We start from the raw sequence: 23,992 nt of genomic DNA, 5'->3' as shown, positions 1-23,992 counted from the left end.
CACAGCAGCGTAGTAGGCTGGCTTTCAGATCAAGCAATCCTCATCCGTACTGATGAACATACGACGGTAAAGTAAGGGAGTCTGAGGGGGACCCGGATATCGCTGCAGTCCACCGCAGCGTAGAGTGGTCATGATACTCTACAGCCAAGTACTTTCTCGTCTTCTTATGACAAGTCAACCTCACTCTAAGTAGGCAAGTTTTTGGACTATAAGTTATGGAGGAGCGGGAATGAATTTTACTGTTCTGAAGCTCTTTGGCTACCTTGCCAGATGACATGTCTTTCACCAGGAGCAAGTTTGAAGTATGGCCTTGGGTTGATCTTTACTTCAGAATGTGGTTACGTACTACTCTCTCACAGAGCAAGCGTCACGGCATCGGGGCACTTGTCGTTGGTAAACCACATGTATACCATTGGCGCTGGAAAGGCTGGAGCTTTCCAGCATGCACTTCTCTAACTTTGAAAGCTCTCCCGAGAACAGACGTCGATGTTTCGTTGTTTATGCGTCTCATACAGCTTGGTATCCTTGCGCGCGCGGTAAAAGGGGCTTATCCAGCACCCTCGTTCTTCCTGCAGCATGTCTTCTCCCTCCCTCTCTCGCTCGCTATTGCGAATGCGATCTCCCCCACCTTTCCTTGCTCTCGACAACTTGGAAAAAAAAAAGACTTGCGCGGCCCAAGGGATAACCCGAGCCAGCCATTTCTGTAGCTTTCCACCTCTCTATTTCATGCGTCGCGATTCCTTGTGGTGTGTGATTGATGAAAAGGAAAAAGAAAAAGAAAACGATTATGGACAGTGACCGAAAACTTTGAAACCCTGAACTCCCAAAGAACTCGAGCAAAGACATGTAATGGCAATGCCGTTACACCCATGCGTGCCAACATTAATGAGACAACCTTCTGAAGACAAGGAGTCTGACGTCTCCGCTTCGTCAATATACAATCCCTTTTTATGTCGTTTCCTCCGTGACTGGCGCCAGAGCTCGTATACTGGCTGTGACTCGTGACATCGTATGCATATGCGATGCGTTGTCGTTGAAATTACGGGCTGGCCCATCCACCGGCAACATCAACCCATTCAGCAAGGCACGATCCTTCCTTACCCTCGACGTCGACAATATCCGTATCGCATCGGCATCTACATCCAACTCCGTTCTCCTTCTCAGAGTCCCAGTTGTCCCAGTACTTGTCTTCCTCGGCACGCTTCTTGTCGTCGAGAGTTGTCTTTTCGAGGAAGGGCTGTCTGGGCAGCTGGCGGGCTGGAGCATTGGCGGGGCAGTGCTGGATAGTGGTGTGTCGGTATCCAAAGTCACGGAAGTAGTGGATGTCGCGAGGGGACAGGAGGGCGCCGGCTGCCAAGGAGTGAATGGGGGCATCACCCCACTGTCAAGTGTTAGCTTAGTTCGTTATAGTTGTGCATCGTCCGGACTTACGCGTTCCATCCAGAAACCTCCACTGCGGTCCATCATCTCGAAGAACTCTTCGTACTCCTTGCTGCGGAACCAGTCAAGGCTGGCAATTTCGAAATTGGACCAGAAATGACACATGTTGTACGACTCGCCTTCCATAGCTTCAGGGTCGATATCAGGCAGGTTGTTGCGGTTGGGGTCGGCCCGCAGAACTTCTTCGGGCAGGGGAGACTGGTCGGTGACCGGCTCTTCCTTCTTCTCGACGGGGTCGACGAACATCTCCCACAAGCCCTTGGACTTGATGCCCTTGAGACGCTTGTAGGCGGAAGCGTATCTGAAGATGTTGGGGACAGTCTCGCGAAGTTCCTTGACAGCGATGGTGAAGCCGTAGGTCTTGTTGGCATCGATCATGGCCCAGAAGGGATCACTGTGTGGAGATTAGCAAGTGAATTGTGATCGATCAGAGTGTCCAGACGTACTAGGTGATGTCGCAGAAGTACTTGATCTCGGGCTCGAGACGCCAGTACCAGTTGTACTTGGCGAGAAGCTCGTGCTTGTAGAAGAAACTGTGCCGCGTTAGCATAGGAATGAGAGGGGTGTTTGTGTCTCTGCAACGCACCCAGAGTAGAAGCGGCACATGGCGTGGTAGCTCTCCAAGCCACCGTACATGACAGCAGCGTCACCCTGCTTCGCGATGCCCTCCTTTGCGACCTTGTGGTCGATCCAGTCGGGGTAACCCCACATCTCAGGACCGACCTTGCCAAACTCGACGGGGGCAGACGTGTAGTTCGTGACAACCTCCTTGAAGGTCTCGTTGAAGTCGCCATCGTTCAGGAAGACGTAGGGGTAGTGGTACCAGCGGTTGAAGTGACGCTCAATGGACTTGATCGATTGAATGACGCCCTCCAACTCCTGGTTGCGGGCCAGAACGACAAACGCACCGTTGGCCTTGGGTCTGCTCGTATCGGGCTCGAGGCATCCGGTGACGAAAACCTTGTCGTGCTCTTCGCTGATTTTCCTGTACACAAAGTGGTTAGGATTGGCCAATTGAGGACTGTGAGATTAAGTGCATACCTGATGGCAGGGGGAGCGCCTGCGGGCATCAATATCCTTCCAGGCGAGCTCGGGTGTCTAACGAAGAGCACGAGGATAAGGATGACGACGATCAAGGGAAAGAGGATGACGACGCCGAGGGGTACCGAGATGCTCGAGTTTCCGCGGAGTCGCAGGGGCCTTTTGAAGAAAGCAAGTCGCGAGGTCAATCTGTTCTGGCGAGCGGCCTTTGTGGTAGGCTTCTCGTCGGCGGTAGGCAGTTGCGGCGACGTCGAGGTCGCCTTTGCGGCTCGTCTAAAAAGATCCATGACGGTGGCTGCGGCGCACCGTGGCCAGCAGATGTGTGAAGGAGGGAGGTTGTGTTTAGCGGTCTCGTGGCGGAGAGATGTCGGATGAGAGATGGGATGGCTCCAAGGTTGGCGTTGAAGGATGTGTCGTCAAGATTAGTAGGGTTGGATAAGGGGTGCGCAAGGCGATTGCGGTGCGATGCGTCGATTAATGGAGCTGTTGTCTTTTTTTTTGGATGAACACGCGGACCGCGAACAAATGCAAAGCCGTATGTTATCGAAGCAGCATACGCAGGCGAAAAACAAAAAGGCTGATTGACACGTGGGTTGTGTGGGCGATGCGAATTGCGGAAGGGGTGCGGTACGTGAACGAGCGGCAGGGACGAGATTTCCCTCGAGCAAGGCGTCGGGTTTGGTGGTGGTTGTGGAGTGCTGATCGCAGACGGGGGGTTCGAAGCTGAGACTGAACAGTTTTCAGACTTCGCGTCCAAGGCGGAGAGAGGAAAGACACGGCACTCGCTGATGGAGAGGGTGTGATGTGGATGCGGTAGCGGAAGCGGAAGCGGAGCGCGCGGTTGCTTTGCTAGGCCTCGGTGTTGCAATCAATGGGCGAGTCGACGGTGAGACTGCTACCCTCGTGGTATGTGGTCGATTGTGTGTGCGTGGGATTGAGCCCAAAGGTCAAAGGAAGCAGAAGAAGGTTGATTCTTCTCTACCAAAGGTCACACACACACACACACACACACACACACAAAGGGCCTGACGGGTTGAGCCGAGTTGGGATGTGGTCAATTGCGTCGAACGAAGGGTCTCGTCTCGGCAGGCGACATAGGTCAGTGGCGTTCGCGAAAAAAAGAAGGCGCGGGCGCTTGCGAACGCTATCGTAGGTTGTCTTCGTCGTCTTCGTTCGTTAGGTCGGAGGGAGGGTGATGGGTTGGAGAAAGGGAAAGGTCGTTCGGCGGGATGAAGGGGGTGGGTTCGTGGGTGGGAGAGAGGAAAGGGAGTTGGAATCCGTCGGGGACGAGTACCTTATGGAACCAACTTTTTTTTTCTTCCTTCGGGGGTGTGGGAAGGGGAAAAAAAAGCTGACAGATGTCACGGATACGGATGAGGAGACGTCTACGGGTGGGAGAGAGGTGGCAGAGTTGCGGATAGCCCAGTCAAGTGTCAGTTGGCATTTTTCAATGGCGATAGGGGAGCCGGGGGACGAAAGGAGACACGGTACATTAAGGTACCTTAGGTAGGTAAGGTAATAGGCGCCTTCCATACTCCGTACCGAATCCATTTGACAGCACCGCGCAATTCGATAGCGAGATAGGGACGCCGTCTCCTGTCATGCACCTCACCGGCTCACCCTCACAGCCTCAGATGGTGACCCCTAACAACAATGCCATCTTTCTTCACTCCATGGCCATGTGTGCTCTCTGCTCACCTCATGCTGGGCTCGCCGTGGTCTAGGACTTGAAAGTTGACGGGGATGGCAGAGACCAGACCGGACTGGACTGAATCTGGACGGGAACTGCAACGACCGCAACTCCAGAACAGCCAACCAGAAGTCAGCAAGGGACAGCAGAGTGGGGGCAAGGGGGGGCATTGGGTGGATGCGAGCAGCTCAGGGAACCTCGCGTCATTGGATAGATCGTCCCGCCAAGAACCGCGGAAAGGAGAAGGTGGATCCCCCTCCTTTTCGTCTGGATACCTGGGGTACGTACCGCCCACTGTACCAGTTCTCTCGTGCAATCTGGACTCTTCCGTTTTCATCCAGCAGTCTCTCTTTTTACCTGTCTCAGCAGAGGATGTTGCATTAGATGCCATTATTTCCTGTAATCTGGGTATCTGGCTGTTGCCCTGGAGCTTGTCAGCTCCTGCCTGCCATCTGCGCCACGCTTCCCACCTCCCGTCTGCCCAATCGCCGAGCAGACAAATCGCACACCACCAAGCAAGTTCCCAACCCGATCCTGCTCCGATGGTGGCATTTGACGCCCAATAACAGCCAGTCTGTGCCTCTAGCGCGACGACCGCATGCGACACTGTCATCTCCTATGCTTCTGTCGTTATCGACTGCCCACGAGTGGCACCAGCCGCGCACGCAATGAGGTTGGATGTAAAAAAGCCCATGCCGGAAATAATACAGATACAGCTTGCCTAGCTCCGTTGATCATTGATGAGATTGATGAAGCCCATCTATCTGTGTGGATCACCAGATAACCATGACTTCAACTCTATTCTTCGTGTGGGTTACTCACATGATGTGCATGACTGGTGTATGCCATACTCACTTCACCAACCACTTTACAAACGGAGTACGGTACACTTGTTTTGATGCCAATGGTATGAGGTGAAGCAAAATCTCAACGCCCTGTCTCATTTTGCCATATAATTACCTTATATCATCCTCCTACATTCTTGATGTCCTTATCAAGCTGTCAGATGCCAGAATGGCTGAGACAACACAAAGCTCTCGTGCCCCGACTGACGTCTGAAATATTAAACTTTAATCACATATGGACTGTTGAGCCTTATTTACATCCCTCTGCACCGTAAAACGACAGTTACGCCCTCTCCTGTTCGTGACCCCTTTCCAAATGAAGCCAGGTGCTCGCCCCAGCGATAAGACATCCTTATACACTGCAGGATAGTAAACGATAATTTCCTCCTTGTCATGTCTGACATTTGTGAAAACCGACGATGCTCAGCGGAGGAGTGTATCACAAGATTTTCTCCATAATGGCTGCTGATATCTGCCGAGAGCCATCCCTCATCCAATTGCTGAGGTTCCTTACTTCGCCTTGCTAAACACCTTCTTCTCCGTAGACCTCATCTTCACCATAATCCTCTCATACAACGGATCCTGCAAAACCGCAGGCACAAGTTCCAAAAACGCCATCTGCACCGCATGACCCCAATACGGAATCAGCACCGCCCTCCCACACCCGACTCGATCCAAGATAGCACTCGCAATAACCTCAACCGAAGGCCAGAACACCCGGGGCGTCATCAGCTCCGGCTTCGTCGCCACCGCCCCGATCCGTACGCCCATAACCTCGACATCAAACCCGTCCATCGACAGCTCCCTTGCCATGGACGTCGACATGGCGCCGAGATACGCCTTGCTCCCACTGTAAAACGACAGCAGCGGCAAGCCGTTATCCGAAAGTGACCCAACATTGATAATCAGCGCGGGCTCCGACGACGCAGTAAACCGCGGGATCAAAATCGCGTTAAGCAGCGTTGGAAACAGTGCATTCATATGCACATTGGCCGCGACCTCCTCCATGGACGACTCATCCAATCTCCTCATAATCGGCTCCGCCGGCCCGCCGCCGACATTGTTAATGAGCACACGTAGATTCAAGTTCTCCAGCGGCGCAAGCATGACATCCCATGGCTTATCCCCGGCCCCGAGAACCCCTGCATCGCCAACCATGATACGGAATTCCCTCTCCGGGTTCGCAAGGGCGAGGTTATGCCGCACCTCCTCGAGCTTGACGTCATTGCGGCCGTGGAGAACGACGTTAAAGCCCCGGGCGGCGAGCTCGTTGGCGAGACCTTTGCCTATGCCGTCGCTTGCGCCGGTGACGAGGGCCCAGGCTGGCTTGCCGTTGACGGGGACGAGGTACCGGTTGAGTTTGGATTTGCGGAGGAAGGGAAGGAAGGGCCATGCGACGTTGTATGCCACCCCAACGAGAGCTATGAGCCCGATTGTTTGAAGGAATCCGAGAGAGTCCATAGTAACGTGATTAAAGGAGTAAATACCTAGCTGAAAAAAAAATAGCACGAATGTGAATGAGAGAGCCCGAGCTATGGTGCCTACATTGTCTCCGTTCCATGGTCAGCTACTTAAACGCTCGCAAGAAACGAAACACGCATGTGAATGGTCGGACCAGACGTCATTCAGTCCAAGAGGCTGTCGAATTGACTCTGGCCAACAGGGATGATTCAACAACACCAAACGCCAGTTCTTCATGCTCTCCGCGTGGGAGTTGTGCATCCGAGGGTACGAGCAGCAGCCGGCTACCACGAACCGAGATACGGATACGTCTCTCGGAGCCAAGTCGTTTCCCGATGAGCGGCTACCTAGACGAGCTGGATCTACCCGCGGCCTACGCAAGATAGTCCTCAACATGTCAGTAATGCAAGAGTTGGGCCGAACTCTGCTTCCCCTTTTGCCCCTGACAAGCCTATTTCCCCAGACCAGAAGCCTAGGCCGTTCGTTTCCGCTCAACATCGGACGGAGAATAGGGAAGTGCGGAAAATAAGGCCCAGCTTTTTTGTGCTTGGGGGGTTAGTAGTATTGATACAATGTCTGTACATACAAATCGCCGGGAAGTAATGGTACATTTTTTCGTCCTGCTTTTTTTTTTCTCTCTCGCCCTTCCTCCACACCAACCACCGTTCTCCCGCGTCTACCAAAGGACGTTGTCGCGGGTAACCTTCTTGGTCTCCTTGCGCGACTCCTTGTCGGCGTGCTCGATGCGCTTCCTCGCAAGCGGAACCTTGAAGTACAAGGAAGGCGACTCGCCCTCCTTGAGCAGGTGGCTCAGGTAACCGCGGTGGGCGGGGTCGCGGTAGTACTCGATATCCTCACGACTCGTGGGGTCGGGCAGTCTGTAGTGGAACGTCTTCTTGCGGGACTCGGAGAGGATGCTGTCGACGTACTCCTTGCCGACGGGCAGAGGCTTGTCCGTGTTCAGAGACTCGCCGCTGAGGAGACGCTTGATGGACTGCTTGGTGTAGAATCTGGTGAGGATCTTGCCACCGTTGCCCTCGACGGCGTCAATAGCCGAGGCGGAGGCGCGCGAGACCATAATGTCGATGGGCTGGCGGAGGTCGGTCTTGCCGCGGCCGAGGAGCTTGATGCCGTCCTTGACGCTGCCGATGAGGCCCGACTCGATGATTTCCTTGACGGTGATTTGCTTCGTAGGGTCCAGTCGGCCGGCGTCGATCCATTGTTGGAGCTTGTCGAGGTTCAGTTTGGACATGACGGGGGCGCGCCTGCACTCAGAGGTTAGTTACTGTTCGTTCAACGAGCCATTGGCGTATGAGTGTGAGGAGAGCAAGGCAACCTACTTGTTGTCGAAACCCTTGGTTCCCCTTTGCACGATCAACGGTGTCTGACCACCCTGGAACCACGGCTTGACGTGACCATGCTGTCCCTGACCCTTGTGACCTCTTCCAGACGTCTTGCCCTTGCCGGCAGAGGGACCACGACCGAGTCTGATGCGCTTGTTGTAAGCTCCCTTGTTGTCGCTCAGGCTGGCGAGGATGGAGGCATTGCGGGTGCCGATGGACAGGCCGGCGAAGAGGGAGACGAGGCTCGTAGGGTTCGTGGAGGGGAGGATGGCGCGGCTACAGCATGTCGCAGCATGCAACGGCGATAGTATCCGTGGCGGCATTGTGAGGGTGGATATGGTGGTTGTGGGCGTTGGGTGACGATGAACAGCGACACGGCCGAGATACCAGGTCCGGTCCTCCAAAATTTCCAATGGAGCCTCACTCTCGGGAAGCTGCTGCAGGTGGCCCGGTCGCGGTTCGGGGGGTTCACGCGAAGAAGAGCCGACCGAGCCACACTTGTGAAAAGTGGCTGAAGCTCGTTGACATGTGGCTGGTGACTGCCATGAACGGAGTATGTACCTTGCATGCTTACCTAAGGCCCACTTGAGCGCCATGACTTGCGTTAGGCGCCTGAAGCTTCCCTGGCGCGCAGCCCAGCGCCCCTCCAAAGGCTCCAACACTGACCTGCGACAGGGACTGTTTGCTCCGCAACAGCGTGGTGTCCTGGTTCAGTCCACTAGGTGTCCCAGCTCCGTCCCTGGTTTAGGCACAGACGGGCCATGAATTCGGGCTTACCTCACCGTCAGTGTTCGCCAGAAACAGCGTAGGTATCCTCGTCCAAGTCCCAATTGAAAGTACCAGGTTCCTTCCCACGGCCCGTCTCGACTTGTCTCAAGCTTCCAATCCTTGGCCCCAGCTTTGCCTCTAGGTTGGGACTCTTAAGAGTAAAAAAAAAAAAAGTTTCAAGCTTTTCGTCTTGATTAATCTTTTTCTTTTCAAACCTCCAAATCGTGAGATCGCTTTCTTGTTTCTGTACAGTTTGTTGTGTGTACGTATACGCATCATCATCGTCAACCAGTGCTGCGTGTACATACATACATAGGTACCTTACCATTGTCGCGGCCTGTCGCATCATCCTTCCACTGGACCCCCCCGGTCTTCCTTTCATCATCGTCTTTTGATTCCTTGCGCTCTGTTGGTGTTTGCAAGGTATGGATACTCGACTGGACTAGACGCAGCATAGCTCTCCCACACCTTTGCCAGCCGAACTCAAGCTCTCTCGGCTCTCTGTTACTGCGATACCTTGACGTTGGCGCCAGTACCCACGCGGCAAGCTTACTCCGTCCGGACCTTTGGTCACCACGACTCGCCCGTGGACCTCTCTGCTCTCTTACCTTATCTCGTCACACTGCAACCGCCCGTATTCTGCAAAGTCCCCCGTTACGCATCAATTACGAGGCCTCTCTGCTCTGCGTCCTGCGTTGGATAGCGCACTCCTCCGACCAGCAGCCCTTCCAATCCATCCAAGGCAGGTCAATCGGCCTCCAGAGTACAGATACCACCAGCCAGATTCCAGTACTACCTCGACTACCTTGGAGCTCGTTACCACCATTCTCTTGCACCCCTCCTAATCGCAATTGGCCGCCTAGTACATAATCGCCTACAATGTCCCTCTTCGGATCATCACCACCGGCGGATTCGCCCTCAAACACCTCTGCTGCACCCTCGCGATCGCTGTTCGACGAAGGCTCCATGTCAAAGTCCGGCTCCAATTCCCTCTTCACCGACGACGATCTCGCCGGAGCCGAGAGCTCGCCCTGGGACATGCCCACTCCGAGGAAGAAGCAGTCGCGCGCCGATGTCGTCCGTAACCTCTTATCCGCCTCCGACGTGCCCGAGCCCTACATTGAGACCTTTGACACAGTCGTGCGCGAAGATGGCAGCGGAGGGCGCGTCAACGCCGGTGGCATAGCCAAGCTATTCGCTGCTGCGCGCCTGGGAGCCGACCAGCAGGCGCAGATCATGTCCATGGTTGTGCCAGCTGCAGGTGGCGACATTGATGTCGGACGCGGCGAGTTCAACGTCCTGCTGGCTCTTATTGCCCTGTCACAGGAGGGCGACCACATCAGCCTCGACACCGTCGACGAGCGACGCAGAAGTGAGTCCATTTTCCACCTCTTTTCTTTCCGTCACCATCACCATCATCACCACTACCAGCAAAACATCCACTTTTGTCTTGCCCACCTTGTTATGTCATGACCTCGGCACCCTGTTCGCCGAGCTGAGCTATCCGACCCTCGCAGCTATCCCTCCTTCGTACCTTGCTACCACTTATCAGTGCGCGCAATCTGTGTGGGGTTCTCTGCTAATTGCCAATACACTAATCCAGATCTCCCACTCCCCAAGCTCGCCGGCTTGACTGCTGCTCCCGTGATGCCTCCCGTCTCCGAGCTTGCTGCCAAACCTCCTCAAGCCCCTGCAACCCCCGTCCAAGATACCCCATCGCCGCCCTCACCGCCGCCGCCGCAGCCCACCACTCTGCGCCGACCTCCGATGGACTTCCCAGAGCCAGAGGACCCATGGAACTCTCCCGATGTACACAAGGGCCACGCGCACGCCATCGCCGAGTCCCCCAGTAGAACCAACGGCGCCAGCCCCCAGCGCCCGGCAGCAAATGGCAATGGTAATGGCAACGGCAACGGCCACTATAGCACGTCTCCGAACACCGCTATCGCCGGTCGAACCATGTCTTCCTACACATCTGCGGCCATCGGCTCAGAGAGAAGTTCCGGGCGCCAGGATGTAAATACTGGGACATCCCCGGGTGGTGGATGGGGTGGCTATTTTGACGGCAACACCACGGGAGGCGGCTTCAGCGAGCCGCCCCCCAACAACCAAGTCACAAGTCCCTTTGGTGGTGCAAGCGGTGGACGCGACGCGAATCTGAACACCGCGACCGTGCCATCTCTGCGGCCCGCCGTGAGCGGTCGTTCGGGAAGCTCTGTTGAGGAGAACGTCGTCGTCACGTTGATGCCGGAGAAGGAAGGTCTCTTCATGTTCCAACATCACAACTACGAGGTTGCGAGCGTCCGACGGGGCAGCAAGGTTATCAGGCGGTACAGCGACTTTGTGTGGCTTTTGGACTGCCTGCACAAGCGGTATCCGTTCAGGGCCCTCCCTCTACTGCCGCCTAAGCGTGTTGCTGGTAAGTCTGGATGCTAATTTTTTGTTTCCCATGTTTACGTGATTCCCACTAACATCAACATGTTAGTCAACGGCAACCACTTCTCGAACGACGGCGCGTTCATCGAGAAGCGCCGCAGAGGCCTGGCGAGGTTCCTCAACGCCCTTGTCCGGCATCCCATCCTGAGCCAGGAACAGCTCATCATCATGTTCCTCACTGTCCCGACTGTAAGCCACGTCTAGTCTTCTCGGTCTACTGCATCTCGCTAATTGTTAGTATCAGGAACTGGCTGTATGGCGCAAGCAGGCCACCATTTCCGTCCAAGACGAATTCTCAGGACGTGCCCTGCCGCCCAACCTGGAAGACTCGTTGCCGCCCACCCTCGAGGGCATGTTTGAGAAGACGCGCTCCGGCATCAGACGGTCAGCCGAGCTGTACATTAACATCTGTAACGTCATGGATCGCCTGGTGAAGCGCAGTGAGGGAGTCGCCGCGGACCACGCTCGCATCGCCATGTCTCTGACTTCCCTCACTGAAACGAGCGCCGACACATACGCCAGCGACACCAACGATGTTCCTCTGCTCAATGATGGCCTGACATCCATGAGCAGACATCTGAGAACGTGCCAGACGCTTTTGGAAGATGAGAGCAAGGCCTGGGATGAGGGTGTGTTGGAGGATCTGAAGCGCCAGCGAGACGCCCTCGTGAGCATCCGTGACTTGTTCGATCGCAGAGAACGTCTGGACAAGGACAATATTCCCTACCTCGAACGGAGGATTCAGACGAATGAGACCAAGTTGGCCAGTCTTCGCAGCAAGCCTGACGGCATGGTCAAGCCTGGTGAGATTGAGAAGGTGGTTGAGTCGATTCTCAAGGTATGTTTCACGCGTTCTTCTGTTTTAATGGTATAGTACTAACAATCTCACAGGACAAGGAGTCTATCGTCAACCAGCACAACCGATCTATCTTTGTCAAGGAGTGCATCCGTGACGAGCTCATCTACTTCCAGACCACCCAGTTTCACGTCTCGCGCTGGAACCAGGACTGGGCCCAAGAACGCGTCAAGTACTCTGAGATGCTGGCCGATAACTGGCGCCGTCTCCTCGATGAGCTTGATGGCATGCCCCTTGGCGACTAATTACCTTTCCTCCGCACTTTGCCCCTTTCACATGAACGTATCGGTTTTGCATATGAGCGTCTATTCACTACTGGCGTTCTGGTCTTTCCTCTTCATCCGCCGGAATTATTCCGACTCTTGCGTTGGACTGTGTCAGCAACAGTCTCCCCCAAGTCTTGTACGAATTTGTGTCCGATGGTCCTTGTCTTCTCCCTCTGAGCGCGATATCTCTCAAGTCAGAATGTACATCTTAGAGCAGGGACCCGTTGCTGAATACCCTTTGGTAACGCAAGTTGCTTTTAATACATTGTTCTTAATCTCAGCATCATCTTTTGTTCTTGCATACCGTGACTTTCCTGGCAATTTCTTCGAGACCAACGAAGCGAAGTTGCCGTCGCCGTTGTAATCAGATTACTCAAATTGTCCGATGGCTTCAGGTCAAGCCCAACCCTATCATTCTGATTTGATCTCACGCTAAAGTTCTGCTGGCGGATGAGGCCTCGACTACTTCATCCGGTTCCGCATATTCAACGAGATTAAAAAAGCCCGCCATTCTAAGTTCTTCATTCGCAACGAACCTTCGACAATACTGATGGCAAATATGTAATCCCTTCAGCCCAAGTAAGTGGCCATGGATTTTCCCATCTCACTTTGATCACCGCTCTAGTGTCAGATGAGACCTTGAGCTTCTGAGCTAAGCGATGGCTTCTCTATTCATCAGAGTACATATGCCATCTACTAGATAGATGGTGCCCACGGTATGAAGCTCTTCGTCCGTCGAGAAACCATTTTGAAACCAAGAAAAGCCTACCCCCAAAAAGTATATGGTCCACTAGTCGAAGTTCTCGATTGAAGCTCCCGTTCAACTCATGTCAACCCAACTAAGCTTTCCGTCTTCAGTAAGCTATAGCAGATCTATCGAGGAGACGTCATCAAGAATGAACTCCAATGATTTCAGCCCACCCTCGGAGCTTCTGGTTTCTTCTCCTCTGTATCTCGTGCCTCAAAGGAACGTTGTCATGCTCCGATCGTGTCCCTGTATCAGACGTGGCACATGTCCCATACGGCCCCCTATCACCACTTCATGAAGACAGCCTCCATCTACGTCCTCAACCTTAGTGTGGCTCGACAGCCTCAGGACGAAGCAAAGCCATCATCAAAAACTCATAAGCTCCGTTAGAACTCAAGCCCTAGAATGCCGTCAACAAGCGGATCCCCCTTCCCCACGATGGGAATTCGTGATGGGAATTCACAATGGGAAAACCCTTTCAGTTGATGAGCCTTTTGGAGTTTTCTCTTTCTTCTTTTCCCCATTCAGACATCACCCCTTTCTTCCAGCCTTTTCTGGACCTATTTCGATATCCAAACAACAGCCAGCTCGCGATACTCAACCATGGACGTAAGTCTCCTCCCCCTTGGCCCCCTATTTCTTGCGAGTGTTGCCTGCTAATAATCGATTGCCAGCAGGAGGACAAGAAGAAGGAGGAGAGGAAGGCGTCGTCCGTTCTCGACGAGGCCGAGGTCGAAGCTGAGGAGGGCAGCCCCTCAGCTGCCAGCACCCCTCCCGGCGCTCCCTTCCGCGCCACCCGCGCAGAGGCTCCCTCTCCTCCGTCGCCCGTCTGCCCCCGCCTCGACCGCCTCCGCGCCGAAGACCTGTCTGACCTCGAAGACCGGCCTGCTGCTCCTGTCTGGCCCTCTGCCTCTTCGCGGCCTGCTCCTCGGCCTGCTCCCCGGCCCGCTGCTGCTGCGGCTGCTGCTCCCGCTGCATCTTCCGGTCCTCTCGCCGTTCGTGCTGCGCCCGCCTCCCGCACAACCAACGGCCTCGCCAGCAAGACCAGAACGGTCATCTCGGTGAGCTCAGCGAGCTCAGCGAGCCCGCTGGGCTCGGCCCAGGATGACTTTCTGGAGCAGTGTAGCCTCGATGGGGACGATGCCCCTCTGAGAGGACCAAACGGCGAGATGCTCCACGCCAGCTGCACCGCCGACTTTTACAACGCCAACCCGACCCCGTACGGCAATGTTAATCGTTGCACCGGCCATCACTTGGATCCTTCTTGCAAGGACCAGGCCTACTGCTCCAGGGAGCGTAAGTGCCGTAATAAGCGGCACTTTAAGGATGCTCTGGGCCGCATCAATCACAAGAATTGCAGCCACTGTCGCGCCGTCGTGAAGACGAAGAAGATCAAGGACACGACCAAACGGGAGGAGAAGATCCAGGAGCTTGTTGCCAAGATGGATGGCGTTCCGTTCAGACGCGGTGCTGGAAAGAAGCGTAACGCCAAGGGCAAGAAGAAGGGTCTTGGCAAGAACAAGACCTTGGGCAAGAAGGTCAACTCCGGCCGCAAGGCTGCTGCGGGTTCTTGCGCGATCATGGAGGAAACCGAGTCCGAGGCCGAGGTCGAGTCGGGCGTGGAGTCCCTGGGCATGGATCTGCCTGACCAGCGTCCCGGCTTCAACAAACGCCGCCGCGACTCCGACTCCGACGAGGATGATACGTACGGCGCCAACGGCAAAGGCGGCTTTTCTGGCTTTGGTGGAGGAAACGGCGCACTTCCTGTTGCGGCTTGCTGAGGAGGTCTCCTGCTCTCGTTCCCCGAATGCTACAGAGATCAGACATCCAACTTCATCCACAACTTGGCTCTCCATCTGTACCAGGGGCTCGTTTCACCCGACCTATCAACGGCATCCTCTGCGCAGTCCGACATAACGCACATCAAGAGACGACACGGTTTTGAAGTGAAGTGGACTTGAGATGAGTGGTATGAAAGTTGGGCGTTGGGACACGTGGATGGTTTGTTGCTTGGTTTTTGAAGAGGCTCGCGCTACGAAGTACCTTATCTCGTTCTTGATTCATGACTTCTGACTCGAAAACATTTGCCCCTGAATACCAAAGTTTCCCAAATGACTCTTTCGAGATCGATATATTGTTGACCGATTAATCTGAACTGAGCAAGATCTGAAGGCAGGGCATACTTCGGCTTCAGCTTTCATCTGTAATATGTTTTCCTGAAGACCTGGCATTAGAAACCCCATTTTCACCTGGCCAAGGCTGCCACCTAATAGATAGGCCTCGTCGTACCTGGCTACCACCCTTTCTCCCTCCGAGGGAACTGCCTAATTAACAGCTCAATGAATCTCCTATTAGACGACCCAGTGAACCTCCTGTTCGGCCCTGGGTCCGCAATAAACCCAACCGCTCCCACCGCATTGAGGGTCTGCCTCAGGGCTATCATGAGCTTCACGGGCAATTCAAGAAAGACACGAAAAGCCACCTCTGACCGGCAAGCGGGGTGGTCTGCCTGTAAATCTCTTCAAGGGTTGCTCTGTCTCCTTCTTCTCTTTCTTTTTCCTTTCAAACTCTTCTTCTTTTCATACTCGACAACCACAAAGATTTCTTCGATCGAGATCGAAAAAGATCACCACCAACAACAAAACTCCAGAACAAAGGCCTCGAGAGGTCTCGAGCCGAGATATCCAGTATGGCGCCTGTAAGTTGGTACTCTATTTCGTTCTATCTCGATTTCTCTTCATTTCCCTGTAAGGCCAAAGGGGGTGTTTTGACCTTCGGTCTCTTGCCCACCTAGGCCTCTGAGGCTTCTCGCGACGTTTCTCCCAACTTCAGCGCCCTCATTTCATCTCTTCCTATCCTCCATCTAATTCCAGATTCTCTCAAACATATGGACTTCATCTCTCCCAGTCTGATCCAGCACTTCTAGAACGACATAGCTAATCTCTTGTCGACACACAGCACGACAGACCGAACAGCGTCCATGCCCCCTGCAAGCCGATCAACTATCCCATTGCCCAGTACCCTTCGGGCACTCCCCGCCCTTGCCTGGCTCAGGGAGATCAGTACGACAACCTCGTGTACTGCTGCAGATGCCGCAAGTGCCGTGTTCCGGACGACTTCGAACAGCACCCTCCCGGCTACTTCACAAGCCGTAGCTGCATTCAGTGCAACAGCATCGAGAAGAAACCGAAGGAGAACGGAAAAAGAAAGGGGAAGAAGGCTTCCAAGAGAAAAGCTCCCGCTGAGCAAGTCTCTTCCAGCCAGGCTTATTTCAGCCAGTCCGCTCCCATCCAGACTGATCAGCTTGTGCGGCCGATCCCTCCCCCGACTCAGCAGCAACTCTCGAGCCTTCAGGCTCCTAATCCCTATCAGCAGTCTTTTAGTCATGTCCAGTCGAGCCTTGGCTTCATGTCCAACCGGGAACTCTTTGGCCTTCCTCCGCCTCCCACTCCCCATCCCGAACCTACCACTGGCCCCTCTCAACAGACTCCTGGCCATGCACAATCAACTCCTATCCTTCCGGCGAACATCGGCTTCATGTCTACACAGCATTCTATTGGCCTCAGCCAGGCTCCTACTGGCTATTCTGAGCAGAGCACTTGCCCACCTCTGGAGTATTTTGCCGGTTATGGCTAGCAGCCTGCCGTCTATGCTCAGCATCCACCTGGCTATCCGGAGCAGACTACTACCCAAGATCCTGGCGATGCGCAAGGCCAGTAGCTTGATGGTCCTGGTCTAGTTGCTCTAAGGCATCTTCATGGAGCATGTCCGAATAAGTCAAACCCGGATTCATCGTGAGAAGCGATCCTCTGCCTAACACTTCTCGTGAGCTTGAGAGATACTGTGCAGGTCTAGGGCTCGGATATCCAGAGTAGGGTTCTAGATCTGCACATAGTCTCTCTATGCTTACGAGGAGTGGGAGGAAGAACAGTAGTGGTTCTGCATCAATAGGGTATGCACAATTGTTTTTTCTGCAACACGACTTGGCTACGGCTAACTCTTCTTTAGGAGGTCATGGGGACGCCCGACGAAAAGCTGTAGCTGCTAGCGGTCGGGAACGCGGATATCGGAGCTGAGGATATGGGAAGTTTAGGTCTCGAAAGAGAGGACTGTGGGCGTTTCCACTCCACTTATGCCTGCTCACTTCCACAGTAAGTCATATTCTTTCATCGGCTCAGACCACAAGTATATTTCTTCTAGCGTGCATACGAGGGGTCTTCGAAGAAGTCGTGAGTAGCGATCCACTCAAAGCCGAGAGGACCGAATGGGAGCTGGAGAAGTTACGAAGCACAGGGCCTAGGTAGCTTAGGTCGCCCACGGGGTCATCGTCAGAAGCAACTCAATAAAGATACGTATCCCTGAAAATGCCCTATATACCTATAACGTGAAATCTCCTGCCTGTGGCTGAGCATGTGAGAAAGAAAGCGAATCCATGGATTTGGCGTACTTCCTTCGGGAAGCTGTCCGAAGATAGGTCAAATCGAGCCTGAAGTCAACAAGAATGATATCGGAAACTTGGCCAAGACCAATTGAAAATACGAGCAAGTTACGAAAGAGAGGGTAGCCGAGAGGTACGTGCTCTGTGTTTTCCTGAGGCCCGACGAACGAAATCTCGATGATGTCTAGTTCGTGATACTGATTTCTGTCACATCTTCTATGTGCAACTCTCAATGAACATAGCTCCTGAGACAGTCAACAACAATAAGTTCACCGTAACTTGATGGTTGCTGGTCAGAGAGCGCTCAGAGCTATTAGGTGCATTGCGATGAGACCATTGCTGGAGTTCATGTGGTGATCAATGAGCTTAAGCTGGGCCACGTCGATCTGCATCGAATTCACCACTGCATAGACTCTGCATGCTGTCAGATGCTCGCCGGATCTTGGCGCGGCATGGCGGTCATCTTCAGGAAATAATACGAGATACTGGAGCCCGCGGTCCGCGACGCCGCGTGGCCGACACCTTCCGGGCGCCGACTCCCGCCGGCACACGGAATGCGGAAGCTTAACATGTACTGAAACAGCGAGACTGATGCATTCCTGTCTACATCAACTTGCCCAATTTACCTGGCGTGCTTTCTTAGATCTCTTTCTTGCGGAAGAGAAGTTGAGTACTAAAAGGGAGGGTGAACATCGGCACCTTTCCCAAAATCGCACATGAGCAACCCTCGCCTAACCTCCTTCTCCCATGACCATTCGACGTCCATCCGTTTTTGGCTCACCGCTGCTTCACACCATCTTCGCTCAACTCCCGCTGCTCTGTTTTCGCATCATTCTCGTATTTCACGCCCGTCCCGCATCTTTCGCTCTCAAAGTGCCAGACTATCAATGACGGTACTATCCCGAAAGAGATCCAAAACGCAACCCTCTTATCTCATCACAGAGATAGTGGACGGCTGGGATGTGGGCGAGGCTGCCAACCAGAACGCCGAGACCCCCGGCTAGTTGCCGGCGTCGCGCATATCAATAGATAATGCACCGCGATATGGGCATGTAGGATGTGGGATGCGGGAAATGCCAGTAGAGCAGATCGCTGAGACTGGTAAACCCTAGGATGAACCACAGCGGGATGAACCGAAGCGCTGGATATCAGATATATCAATCGCCCCGGATCACTAGTCTCGCAGGGCGCGCGCGCACCATCGCGGGGCAACCTTTTCCTGACTTCACCGTATCATCGCGGATGGGGAACTTTCTCGGCAGCTCGGCACCGCCAACGATGGGTTCGTATCCCAATCGAGAGTTGCGTAAAGCACGCACTTGGATGACGGATGGATTACTCTGTGCCGTGTTTCCCGACGGATCTTACGGGGATCGATTGCCGCAAGGGATGAAAAGAAGGGGCATGTCCAACAATCGACAATCCTCCGTCACTCTCACGGGCCACAGCACGATTTATTCACAGCAAACGACAGTCACGATCAAGCGAAAGGGCACTGCTATGTTCTGAAAACATAAGTCGACATTATGGAACAGGAACAAACTCCTGGAATATGTATCTCGTCTCTATCTTCGACGGCCGTTAATGCGCTCGAATCCTATCTCGTCGAAACGCGGCGACCGTTTTATCTACCAGGAAAGGAACAAAAATACCCGGGACACCATTCGATGAGGATGAGAATGAGACAAAGAAAAACAGAACAAGGAAATCCGAGGTATTACATCCGTCCTGCACACCATCTGCGTGTTTCAACCTGCCGTTTGCTCCAATGTACACCAACCGCAAACAACAGGGTCGCTACATGTATGCGCCAGAAAAGTCAAAGTGAGTAATGAAAATTCCACTGATTGGAGGAAAAAGCAAAGTCGTGAGAAGCATGAGGGACGGGAGGGAGTGAAGACCGAAGAAAGCGCCACCGTCAGCCCAAGACAGCCGCAAGCCTTGGCCGAAAGCCTTAGTTGCACCACATCTCAACACGAGTCTTGTCGAGCTGGTCCAGGACGTCAAAGTCGAGCCCTGTCTGTCTGAAAGCGACGATGATCATGTCGAAGCGCTGCTCTAGCGACCGCGCGTTCCAGTCCTCAACGTCCAGGCGCGAGATTCGCGGTACAGCCTCTTGCTTGACGAGGGGATCGGCCCAGCAAACATCGACCTTTTCCGTTAACACGAGGCTCTTTGCGAGTTCGAGACCGGGAGAGTTGGCCAAGTGCGACTGGCCCTTCTTGAAACCCATGCCCACGACAAGGACACTGGGTCTCAGCTTCTCGGCGCACAGGGTGTCAACCGCGCGCTGAGCAATCGTCATGGGGCGAGCCCGCATCTTCTCCGTTGCGTGTTGCAGGAGAGGGAACTGGCTGTTTGAGAGAAGGTAGTACGGGTTGACCGGAATGCAGTGACCGCCGACACCGAGACTGGGCATAAATGGCATGTATCCGAAGGGCTTGGTCGCCGCCGCACCGGACACCTCGTATGGGTCAACACCGTGACCCAAACAAGCATCGGCCATCTCGTTTGCGAATGCGATACACATCATACGCTGGCAATTCTCGTACAACTTGGTCATCTCAGCGACTTCGGGCCGAGACACAGGGACGACATTGTCGAACACCTGCGAGTAAAGGCGGACAATGGCATTGAGAGAGCCTGGAACCATATCATCCAATCCGGAAACGATCTTGGGAATGGCGAATGCAGGCGGCTCAACTCGGCCAGGATCAACTCGTTCGGGGGACATGCCGGCGAAGAGATGACGCTCCTGTGCTAGAGGCCCAAGCAGCTCTCTGGTCATACCGACTGCGACAGACGATTCGACGACAACCACCGAGCCGGGGCGAGCGTATGTGGCGACGTTCTTGAGAGCAGATTTCAAGAAGGAAGCGTCAATGGTCTGGTCTGGGCGCAAAAGTGTTGGAACTGAGATGAGGAAGTGTGTGGCAGCCGCCATATCGCTGGGCTTGCAAGTGAACTTGGCCTTGCTGTCTGGGCCAAACTCCTCGCCGAGACTCTGGACGCGCGCCTCAGAGACATCGAAACCGAGAACATTGAACTTGCGGGCAAAGTTGCCAACGAGGTGCTCTCCCACATATCCGACACCGATGACGGCCACCAGAGGTTCCGCCTCGAGGTCAATGGAGCTTGCAACTGTTGCAAGCTCCTCATCCGACTCGCACTCCTCCGTGGGAGGCGTGATGGGATAATATCCATCATGAGGGAAGTCCCATCCTTGAGGCTTGGTCTCCGGGGAGTTGAAAGGATATCCGTTGTGGCAGGTCGGAGACCGCTCCGGGGTATCGGGAGTGAGCATCTGGGTATCCATTGCGATGGATCGAGGGTGTAAACGAACGATGAGGGCTTCTAGAAAACGAGTGGTGGGGTAGGCCTGTGAAGATGAAGGAGAATACCTTTTCTGATATCTGCCTTTGGGAAAAAGTCAACTACACTGCCAAGTGGCTATAGCTCTTGGAAAGGGCGTAAGAGTGGAAGAGAGGGGCGCACGGGAAGGAAGGAAGAAAGCCCTTGTCAGAGGAAAGGAAACGGGAGTTAAAAAGACTTGCCAACTGAGGCACTGACATGATGGTCAGGCACAAGGAGGAAGGAGGAAGAGGAGACTGCCCACTCACGTTGACCCTGCCCCTGGCGTCAGCTTTCTCGAGGTTGCCCAGACCAAACCGTTGCGGCCGCCGTTCTCCATGGCAGCACCAAAGCACCAAAGCAAAGCAATGATTGAGACATGGCATCAAACTGGGTGTTGCCAGCCCTAATCGGGATCCACGTCTGGTTTGCAGCATACGGCATAAACGCCATGGTAGTGGTGAGGCTCCCTCAAGCCAACCCGGCGGCACGCGGCTGGGGGAATAGCGACGGGACCGTGGACAGATCAAAGCCGGAAAGAAGAACGACATGTTAGTTTCAGGTCGAGGCTAGCTCCCGAGCAGGCCAGAACTTGGGGTCGAACAGGCGACCATCAGCAATAGTTTGTCCAAAAGCAGTCCATGGCAAAGCGGCCTGAAAGTGGCTGAAGGTTCCACCCCCTCAGAGCGCGACCACAAGCACAGGCGCGCTTCGGCAAGACGACGCTGCACGGAGAAGGATACAATAGCGCAATATGGCATCAGCAGAACGACAATGGCAAAATGCTGCTCAGGCCGGGTGTGTCCAGACTCTCAACACTCACCAGCAATATCATCCAGGTTGGAATCGCCAAGCTGGCAAGCCCGGATGCATGAGGCAGGCAAAGACACTGATCTCCCCTGTCTGCCCATCTCACTCTCGCCGAGGTCTCCTCCGACGCTTGATGTCATGCAGAACGCCCCCCGTCAACACTTGCTGAGGACCAATTTTTGGAGAGGAGGTTGCTCCGGCCTGTTCGGCTGGCCTGGAGTAGGCGTGCTTTCTCGGAAGTTGGACGCGGAATTTGAACATGACAACCTTTACTGCATGGTCATATTCGGGGTTCGTAAGCGGCGGTCCAGGATACTGCTGGATCGAGATGAATCGAAAAAGGTCGGAGGCTACGCTGGGGTTACCTTCGCGTCTCGAGACCGAAGGGGCGCTTGCTTGTCCACCGGCCTTGGGCACGTCGATCACGTTTGGCTGAACTCTTTTCGCGGAAGAGATTTCTCTACCTATTTTCTCCGGCAATATCCTAAAAAAAGGCTTGGAGGTCGTCTTCGACAGGAGACTTGCGAGGGTATCGACAGGGGTCCTTCAAGACGAGAAGGGTGTATGAGCAAGCTGGGAAATAGCCAGGATGAGGCTTGCTTGCAGAGTACGGACTGAAGGCGGCGCACAGAAAGCTCCTTCGGTCTCCGTATTCCGTATGCACATTTCGAGGTCGACGGAAGCTACTGTCTTGGCAGCTTGGAATCGAGTCCAGAGCCGAATGAGACGACGTTATGTGTCGAAGCACAACAACAGAGAAGTATACGTTGTGGAGAGGATGATTGGTGTGAGGAACGAGACAAGGAACGTTCGGTCAGCTCCCCATGGATATGCATATCAATGCATATGCAAATGGGTGACGCATATGCACATGCCATGCAATATGCAACAGGGCGGCATGAAGCCAGAGACCCACCCCCGCTGAGTGCTTTATTGCATCTCAGAAAACTTGCTGGGTGGTATTGCATGAGTGCGAGGTGTCTCTCATCCCCGCTCGCTCGACTTTCTTCTTTCTACATCTTCTCCGTTACTGCATCACCATCTTATCATTTTTCCACGCCCCCTCCATCACCACCCTCCCTCATCCCCTGTCCGCCCCTCCTTCATCAGCTAGGCTCTTAGTTCCGTGGGGCGCGAGACCATCCATGGCTTTCCGGTCCGTCCTCCACGACCCCATCCCATCAACCGCCCGTTCGACACCGATCCAAGCTTCCAAGCCACAAACGGCCCCTTGCACTGAGCGGCATACACGTGGTGGAGAACAACGCCAATGGAGGACTGTCCCCCTCAGAGACGCCTCTTTTTGCTCTATCCGTTTCTCTCTGAAGCTCGTTCAGGAAGAAAAGAAGAAAACATTGATGCCAAGAGCTCCCCTTCATCTCGTCATTCTCGGCTCGGGACCGGCGCGGCGCTTTTGGGAAAGCATTTGTGTTGCACACGCGGCCCACCTACCAGCTGGATTTCGGGACCCCTCAAGCCACAGCGGCCTTCTGTCAAACAGCAAACAAGCAGTCTCTGGTGTGCTGAATGATATTATTTGCAGTCCCGCCGCCTAGGGCCAACAAATGGCTCGAGCCGACGGCTTATAGCATGATGCTTCATTCAAACAAGCAAAACCTCTGTCCGAAACGGGGCACTGAGAGGTTTTGATCGGCGGCCAAGTCGTACACTGTCGACCGGGACGGCATCATCAAGCATTCGGCTCGTTTCAAGTTACGATGGCAGCTTTTCTCGAAAGGAGTCCAAAGACGGGAATTTGTCTTTGCCCTTCCCCCATGTGTCCGCGACAGCGAGACGACAACGACTTCGACTCTGATGCCGTCTCCTCACCACGATCTCGCAACACTTGCCGGCCTGTCTCGACTACCAGAAGCCCAACGCAGCGTCCGCGGACAAAGGCGCACCGCCACTATGCGTTGATCAAACTAGTACTGTGCGGCCTGAAAGAGTTTTTCAATGTTCTGACCATGGGATTTGCCATCGTACTCGGTGTGTGCCCTCAACACTGGCATGATTGGTGGGACTTCGTGCCTTCGCCTGAAGCTGACGAACCAAAAGATGGGATGGCGAAGGCCTCTGTGCTGGTGCCATCTGCACTGCAAATGCAAGATGCAATACAATTATAGAACTGCAGAGGCACCCCCGGCGGATTAGCGATGGATATTGGAGCCGCAGCCTACAGCCCTGCCAGGTTGGCGCCAAGTTCTGCCAACAATGCAAAGAAGACGAGGTGCATCTCACTCTTTGTGTGAGGTTGGGGATGTCATTGGCCCCAGCCATGATCGCTCCGCTCCAGTCTGGTGACTTGTGCGTCCTCAGTCTTCTGATTATACGAGGAGGTCCAGTCGATGAGGCTGCAGTCTTTACTCGATCATTCGCACCTTACGACCTTGTCCAACTTCATATGACATCAAGAACCCGACAGGCTTAGGCTGACAGTTCCGACTATCGTGGAGATGAAAACCCTTCAAGTTAGCGTCTACTTTGTTGCCGAAAAGG

At 54.2% G+C, this 23,992-nt stretch overlaps 10 protein-coding genes across 10 annotated transcripts; 5 read left to right on the top strand and 5 right to left on the bottom strand.

Moving 5' to 3' along the window:
• Positions 1–873: 873 nt before the first annotated feature.
• Positions 874–3,060, bottom strand: BDP55DRAFT_416622 (glycolipid 2-alpha-mannosyltransferase). Its single transcript, XM_060567413.1, has 5 exons — positions 2,482–3,060; positions 2,027–2,425; positions 1,887–1,973; positions 1,432–1,834; positions 874–1,381 (listed from the first exon to the last, which is right to left on the bottom strand). The coding sequence occupies exons 1-5, from the start codon at positions 2,766–2,768 to the stop codon at positions 1,040–1,042; spliced, it is 1,518 nt and encodes a 505-aa protein (XP_060422606.1). The 5' UTR covers positions 2,769–3,060; the 3' UTR covers positions 874–1,039.
• A 1,459-nt stretch (positions 3,061–4,519) lies between these two features.
• On the top strand, positions 4,520–4,899 carry BDP55DRAFT_684240 (uncharacterized protein). The gene has a single exon (XM_060576393.1). It carries the CDS (start codon positions 4,556–4,558, stop codon positions 4,841–4,843), a length of 288 nt encoding a protein of 95 aa, XP_060422605.1. The 5' UTR covers positions 4,520–4,555; the 3' UTR covers positions 4,844–4,899.
• A 627-nt stretch (positions 4,900–5,526) lies between these two features.
• BDP55DRAFT_566432 (short chain dehydrogenase) lies at positions 5,527–6,477 on the bottom strand (the record flags this gene model as incomplete). Its single annotated transcript, XM_060570506.1, has 1 exon — positions 5,527–6,477. One exon carries the CDS (start codon positions 6,475–6,477, stop codon positions 5,527–5,529), a length of 951 nt encoding a protein of 316 aa, XP_060422604.1.
• A 676-nt stretch (positions 6,478–7,153) lies between these two features.
• On the bottom strand, positions 7,154–8,143 carry BDP55DRAFT_566324 (ribosomal protein L15; the record flags this gene model as incomplete). The annotated part of the gene is made up of 2 exons (XM_060570498.1): positions 7,154–7,742; positions 7,818–8,143. 2 exons carry the CDS (start codon positions 8,141–8,143, stop codon positions 7,154–7,156), a joined length of 915 nt encoding a protein of 304 aa, XP_060422603.1.
• Positions 8,144–9,225: 1,082 nt separating this feature from the next.
• Positions 9,226–12,264, top strand: BDP55DRAFT_416571 (sorting nexin mvp-1). Its single transcript, XM_060567412.1, has 5 exons — positions 9,226–9,960; positions 10,192–11,007; positions 11,074–11,213; positions 11,269–11,862; positions 11,916–12,264. The coding sequence occupies exons 1-5, from the start codon at positions 9,468–9,470 to the stop codon at positions 12,123–12,125; spliced, it is 2,253 nt and encodes a 750-aa protein (XP_060422602.1). The 5' UTR covers positions 9,226–9,467; the 3' UTR covers positions 12,126–12,264.
• Positions 12,265–13,951: 1,687 nt separating this feature from the next.
• BDP55DRAFT_684233 (uncharacterized protein) lies at positions 13,952–14,984 on the bottom strand. Its single transcript, XM_060576392.1, has one exon. The coding sequence runs from the start codon at positions 14,748–14,750 to the stop codon at positions 13,971–13,973; it is 780 nt and encodes a 259-aa protein (XP_060422601.1). The 5' UTR covers positions 14,751–14,984; the 3' UTR covers positions 13,952–13,970.
• A 599-nt stretch (positions 14,985–15,583) lies between these two features.
• On the top strand, positions 15,584–16,573 carry BDP55DRAFT_721104 (uncharacterized protein; the record flags this gene model as incomplete). The annotated part of the gene is made up of 2 exons (XM_060578501.1): positions 15,584–15,592; positions 15,853–16,573. A coding segment is annotated over exon 2 (699 nt), but the record flags the coding sequence as incomplete, so codon positions are not given.
• A 2,713-nt stretch (positions 16,574–19,286) lies between these two features.
• On the bottom strand, positions 19,287–20,648 carry BDP55DRAFT_566316 (nucleotide sugar dehydrogenase; the record flags this gene model as incomplete). The annotated part of the gene is made up of 1 exon (XM_060570497.1): positions 19,287–20,648. The coding sequence occupies one exon, from the start codon at positions 20,646–20,648 to the stop codon at positions 19,287–19,289; it is 1,362 nt and encodes a 453-aa protein (XP_060422599.1).
• Positions 20,649–21,150: 502 nt separating this feature from the next.
• BDP55DRAFT_416511 (uncharacterized protein) lies at positions 21,151–22,144 on the top strand. Its single transcript, XM_060567411.1, has one exon. It carries the CDS (start codon positions 21,458–21,460, stop codon positions 22,109–22,111), a length of 654 nt encoding a protein of 217 aa, XP_060422598.1. The 5' UTR covers positions 21,151–21,457; the 3' UTR covers positions 22,112–22,144.
• Positions 22,145–22,540: 396 nt separating this feature from the next.
• Positions 22,541–23,130, top strand: BDP55DRAFT_416324 (uncharacterized protein). Its single transcript, XM_060567410.1, has one exon. It carries the CDS (start codon positions 22,639–22,641, stop codon positions 23,047–23,049), a length of 411 nt encoding a protein of 136 aa, XP_060422597.1. The 5' UTR covers positions 22,541–22,638; the 3' UTR covers positions 23,050–23,130.
• The last annotated feature ends 862 nt before the right edge of the window (positions 23,131–23,992 follow it).

This window comes from Colletotrichum godetiae, assembly GCF_030913485.1.
Source record: "Colletotrichum godetiae strain CBS 193.32 chromosome Unknown BDP55scaffold_83, whole genome shotgun sequence".
Classification (NCBI taxonomy): domain Eukaryota; kingdom Fungi; phylum Ascomycota; class Sordariomycetes; order Glomerellales; family Glomerellaceae; genus Colletotrichum; species Colletotrichum godetiae.
This window is presented reverse-complemented; position numbering and strand designations above follow the sequence as displayed.